Source organism: Dermochelys coriacea, chromosome 8 (genome assembly GCF_009764565.3).
Source record: "Dermochelys coriacea isolate rDerCor1 chromosome 8, rDerCor1.pri.v4, whole genome shotgun sequence".
Lineage (NCBI taxonomy): Eukaryota > Metazoa > Chordata > Testudines > Dermochelyidae > Dermochelys > Dermochelys coriacea.
In genome coordinates, this window is record NC_050075.1 from 97,692,005 (window position 1) to 97,698,004 (window position 6,000).

General features: G+C 56.9%; 1 protein-coding gene across 3 annotated transcripts in view; it reads right to left on the reverse strand.

The window, feature by feature from the left end:
• SCP2 (sterol carrier protein 2) overlaps positions 1 to 5,163 on the reverse strand; it is a 54,336-nt gene extending 49,173 nt beyond the window's left edge. Inside the window, exon 1 of one of the 3 annotated variants that reach the window (XM_043520320.1) lies at positions 2,465 to 5,163. In XM_043520320.1, coding sequence (XP_043376255.1) covers positions 2,465 to 2,470 — 6 coding nt within the window. In that variant the 5' untranslated portion in view covers positions 2,471 to 5,163. The remainder of the gene's footprint in view (positions 1 to 2,464) is intronic. The other 2 variants (XM_038413048.2, XM_038413050.2) reach the window with 2 other exon arrangements.
• Between the last annotated feature and the right edge of the window lie 837 nt (positions 5,164 to 6,000).

Consider the following 6,000-nt stretch of genomic DNA (forward strand, 5'->3'; position numbering starts at 1 on the left):
TGTCCATGACTTTTACTAAAAATACCCCAAACTAAATCTTAGCTGTTGGTGGGCGGGGTGAGGGGGCAGGGGACGCTCCCGCAGCTGCTGCTGCTCCTGGGGGAGGGGGGATGCTCTGGGGTCCCACTGATGCTGTTGCTTCTAGGGGGCAGGGGTAGGGAGGGCACCCCGATGCTGCTGCTGGGCGAGGGAGGGAGACCATCATTTACATTACACAAGGCTTTTTCCCTGTTTGATGATATACACAGTCACAGAGGTTTCAATGCAAATGCTTGCTACCAATTTATAACATGGGGTATAGCTGAGTGAGAACAATATATGTAACATCCTACAAGCATTTTAAAAACACTAAACACATGCTTAACAATTTAACATCTAACATTTATTTTGATAATGCTAACACAGGTAAGCAAGACTGGTTTCTAGCTATGTATTTGTAAGTGTTCAGTGAGGCCTGAGGTCTTGGCATGAGCTGGCACCTCATCTGCCAGTGTCATAATTAAGGCTGCAAGTCTTTCAGATCAACTTGCAACTGGTAAGAGCAAAAGGGACAAATGCCCAGTTTTGCCAAAAAAGTCAGGCTATCCAGGACACGGCTTAAAAAAGGGACTGTCCCAGCCAGAAAGGATGTATGGTCAGTCACTCTACCCCTAGGAAGGGATGCAGTAGTCCGCTAAAGCAGAGAAGACTCTGAGATACCAGGGGAGTTTAGGAGCTCTGCCCAGCTTAAAGATGAAGGGAAGACTTTTGTGTTTCTTTCTGAATTTTAAGTTAATAAACCAGACCCTGAGGAGGGATGTTGCTATTGAACTCATAAAATACTAGTTTGGTTTATTTAGGGGGGGAAAAAAAAAAAAAAAAAAAGAGGAAAACTGAGGTGAAGGGCTGGATGACTCATGGGAGGGACACAAAGGGGGGCACCAGCTAATGGGGGAGAACATTACCCCCCCATGACTCCACTCTGCCCCCAGCCTGGCGGGCCCACGCTCTCCCTGTCCCCATCGCACTAGGGGACAGGCTCTGTCCTCCTGCTGCTGGGAGCTGCAGCAGCGAAAGGAGCAAAATGTGTGGCTGCTGGGTGACCCCACACCAGCATCTCCAGCGCGGCTGTACCGCCCCCAGCGCAGTCTCCAGTTCCGTCCTCAGGCAGGGCTGTACAGACCCCAGACAGGAGACGCAGCTGCATGGAAGGGTTGGGGGTGATACAGCCGCGCCGGAGGAGCTGCTGGTGTGGAACACCCAGCGGCCCAACATTCTGCTCCTTTTGCCGCTGCAGTTCCCTGCTGAATGTGCCCCCGCAGGCTCTGGGGAGGGGCATGTGACCCTTTGTGCCCCTCCCAGGCATCGCCAAATGCTACAGCAGGAGGATAAAGGGCACTGATTCCAGGAACTGGGAAAGGAGCTGCGTGGCCTAAGCTCTCAGGAGGTGCCAGATCTTCACCCTCAGGAGCGTATCTAGGGGCCCTAAGGCATGAACAATGCCTGGGATCCAGTCAGACTTGGGAGGCTTAAAACACATGGAATCCAGCGGTGGTATACAATGGGAACGTACATCAGCATAGCTACGTCTGTTGGGGTGAGACACAGGCCGACCTAACCTGATAGTGGAGGGGGGCACAATGGCATGCCCCCCCTTGCCACCACAGCCATGGTCAACTTCCTGATGACTGCCAAGGCACCCTCTAGCAACATCTCTTGACCACAGAGCCCCCCGACCATGGCACCCTGGGAGGTCGCCCATGGCACTTACCCTTAAGGCCGACCCTGCCAGAGTCAGCCTTATGGAAAATGGCACCCTGGCACCGCCACTGCCTTATCCGGCCCCCCCACCCCTCCCTATCACTGCCTCCTCTGGCCCCCCACCCATCATCCTGCCACTGTCTTCCCTACCCCTCCCCATTGCCCCTAGCCCCACTATTGCCTTTCCCAGCCCCTCCCCATCACCCTTGGCAAATTATCTCCGCTCATGGGCAGTGCCTACACTGAAGCGTTACAGCAGTGCCGCTGTAGAGGTTTAAGTGTAGACAAAAGTCCAAACCTCTGGAGGTCTGCAATTATGTTTTTTCCAATAGCCCCATGGGTTTTACGTTCAATTAGAATAGATACAGAAAATATTTCACTGGTGCACTATGGAGTTCCACATCTCTACACTGCCACAAGCAGTAGCTTAATTGGAAAAGATTATATATTTTATTAAGATGGTGTTTAAAAAACGTGAATGGTATAGACTTTACGTGTAGAAATTTCTGGTTATTCGGGAATAACGTACAGATTATCACAGGTGCGAAGTTTGGTTTAAGATCGGATGGCATGAGGAATACCTAGTCTGCAATACCCCCGATTGGGGGTAAAAGGTTAATGGGTCAAAAGTACAGACCTTGAGATTGAAGGTATGTTGTTCATATGATGGCTATGTTCAGGTGTGGAGTATAATGAGTGGATACAATGATGAGGATGGATTTACCCTCATTTGGTGAGATTTATCGTTCAGTGAGTTTATAGTTCCAGTTCATATGGTCCAATGGAAAAAGTCTCTCAGTCGATGCATGATGTCACTCTGGCTCACACCTCCTGGTACTGTTGGTGACCAGTGATGTGTTCAGTGTAGATGTCCCTGGACCATCAGATGGTGTCTGAGACCACGAGGCACCGCTTGAGCCGTGCATAGCGTCGACTGATCCTGCTGGTCTGCAGCACACACTCGTTGCAGGGTCCCAGGCGCCCAGGGCTCCAACAAGCAGGGCGTCCATCTGCACCTCATAACCCTTCGCTCTCAGGTTGTCGACCAGGAGACCAACTTTTACAAGCTCGGGCTTCGCGAAAGGCTGGGGTCCTGTTCTCAAAGGAGACTGACTCGATGAGGATGATCTGGGCCTCATCGGTGACGACATCATCAGGTTGCAGCTGGCTGTCGGTACCAGGGATGGCGCAGTTCACGGCGACCTCCCGCAGGCACGGTGAGATGGCTTTCACCAGGTGGTTATGGATGGCGTTGAGGTTCAGCTGCCAGGCTCTGAAGTAGGGCTTGCAGCTGCACAGGATGTGGGGCAGGGTCTCATTGGAGTAGCCGCACTTCCAGCAATGCTTGTCTCAGTTCACGTGGCAGATGGCTCCATTGAGAGGGACGCAGTTGAGACAGGCACAGTGGATGAACCGCCAGTTGGCGAAAAGGGTGAAGCTGCCCTCAGCAAGGAAGTGGTTGCTGGTGTCCCACTTGCTGGTCAACTCGAAGGCTTTACCCACTTACTGATCAACTCGAAGGTTCGGTTTACACTTCAGGGTTTCCACGTACAGCGAGTGGACAGCGGCCTTCAGTGTCCTCTCCAGCATGCCCCTGGAGCTCGGGGTGACAATGGTGTTGACGTCGGACCAGATCTGTGGCACCAGGGCTCCCAGCGGCAGCCGACACGCTTCCACAGGCGACGCGCGTCATTGTGAGCGTGGAATCACAGTGAAGTGATGTCGCTCCTGTCCTGTCCGAATTCGCCATCTAGGGAGCTGCTCAGGAAGGTGGCGATGTCTTGGTTGGAGGGGGCTCTGCCAATCTGCTTCTTTGTCACGTCACTCCACGCAGGGTGTTCGCCGCAATGTTCCTTACCGTGGACGGGCTATGTCAACAAGTGGAAGACGTGGGTGACCATCGCGACGTCACACAGGTTGCCCATGCAGGGGACATTGGCACCACTGTGCCTGTGAGTGAGGTAGACCAGTTTGTTGCAGGCTTTCTGGGGAAGGAACAGCCATTCTTCACCAGCTGCCAGACGATCTTGTCCGTCTTATTGAGGGACACTTTGCCACAGTGGATCCCCTTAGGACGAACAAGATGTGCGGATCTCTACTTACTTCCGGGAACTTCAGCAACGAAAGGAGCAGAACATGGGGCCATCAGGCAGCCCCACTTCAGCATTTCCAGCAGGGCTGTACAGACCCCAGACAGGAGGCGCGCTTCGTCCAAAAATGCATTGGGTGGTCTATTCCTGAGGACTAGCCACTTGTGAATGGATCTCTAACAAGGGCAACTGGAGCCATTTCAGTTATCCACTCACCAAAAAAAGTCTTCTGATTTGTCAAATCCAGAAAAATACATTCCTCTCCTACGTGTTCCCCTAACTCAGAAAGGGATGAATAGGCTTGGCTCCAACGTTGGTGGGGGGAGAAGACCTATTAACCAGAACAGTTTGGAGGCAGGGGGCAGAAGAGTCATGCCTCAAACCATTCTGGGAGACAGGCGTGAGAGTTAAAGCATGAGACGAGTCGAAGCCCTTTGCTGCACGGGGAGCTGGCCCCAAGTCTCGTCCCCTCAGAGCATTCAGGAACGGGGGCAGGGAAACATCCTGGGCCCAGATTATCGGACCGTGCGGAGCTGTGTCTTATATATGCAACCCTACACACACCCACACACCCCCACCCCCACACCCCAGGTGTCTCGATTTTCCACACTCGCTAGCTGGTAGCCCCAGCCCAGACGCTACGGTGATGGGCAGTAGTTAAAACCTCAAGGCAGAAGGAGCGCAGCTACGTAATTAGGGGCCTAGGGACACGCTGTGAAGCGGGGGCGGGGGCTGCGTCCCTAAGGGGAAGGCGCTGGGGGCGCAGGGTGACAGCGGCGCCACTCACCCCACAATCTCCGCTGTCCCGCCCCAGATCCGGCCGAGCGCTGGGGCAGACGCGCCTCCGCCGAGCCCCTCAGAGGAGGGGGCAGAGACGCACGCGCTAGGCGCCCGGGGGAGGCGCAGGGTGCCGGGGGTCGGAGGGTGAGGGCGAAGCCGGGGCCGCCCGGCGCCCCGAGTACCTTGGTCATCCCGACTCCCACCACAAACGCTCTCTGGCCGAGCGAGGCCATCCCGCGGCTGGGAGAGGAGCGCGCGCTCGAGCCGCCCCTGGGCGAAAAGGAGGCGGGCGCCCGCGCGCGCGCGCGCGCGCCGGATGCCAGGGCGGACGGGGCGCGCAATCCCGCGGCCACGCCTCCGACGGCCAGGCTAGAAGAGCCAGAGGTCGAGGGGGCGGGGCAGCGCGGGGGGGGATAGGTTCCCTCCACCCCTTCTCTTAAAGGGGCAGCGCCCTTGTTACAAACCCCTTGCTGTCCGTGCCGCCCCTTGTCCCTTTCCTCGGCTTCACGTTAGGGAGGAGGGTCGCCTCAGTCTCCGTGGTAGAAAGGGCCGTGGGAGCGGCAGCCGTACTAGCTGCTGGGGATAGGAGGAGGCGGCGGGCAGCGTATGGCTGCTGGTGCCCGGCCGCCTCGCCCCTTTCCCGGGACCGGCCCCTGGCTCGCACCCGTGGCGGCCGCGTGGCCCTCTGAGGAGCGTTAACCGCCGGCCGTGGCGCGTGCCGCCTCCCCCAAAGGGGGCAGGATCGGGGCCTTGGATCGTGAACACTTGAGGGCGGCGGCGCCCGGCGGCGGCGGGGGGCGGGAGGGTCTGTGCCGCCCAGAGCCCGCTGTTAAATGTTTAGCCGCCGCCAACGGAGGTGGCTGGCCGGGGTCAGTGGCTCAGTGTCGCCGTTGCAGCGAGGCGAGAGCTCGGCCCCCTGCGGCTTTCCGCGCCAGGGTCGTTGGCTGGGGGAGGGCGCCCCACCCGGGGCGCCAGAGGGAGTTTTGTGTAACTAGTGAGCTGGGCCTGAGGCGGGGGAATCAGCCCGGGGTCATGCCGCGAAGAGGCGCTTTCTCTTCACTGGAACGGAAAGTTCTTTCCCTTCTTTAACACCCGCCCACGTTAATCAATCGGTCTGTTCCCGACGACAAGGGGTTAAAGTCCTGTGACCTTTGCACCCATGGGCCTGCCTTAGGGTGCCCAGATGTCCCGATTTTCGGGCTCCTATGATCCCCCACCCCCTGCCCCGATTGTTCACATTTGCTGGCCCCTCACCCTAGCCTGCACATTGCAACCAAGTGCTCGTGGACAGACCTCTGTTGAGTTCCCTGGCTCCTCCTGGGAGCTGGGGTGACCCATTCAGAATCCGTTGCAGGATCTAGCCTGGAGAGAGAGAGGAAGGTAGCAGACA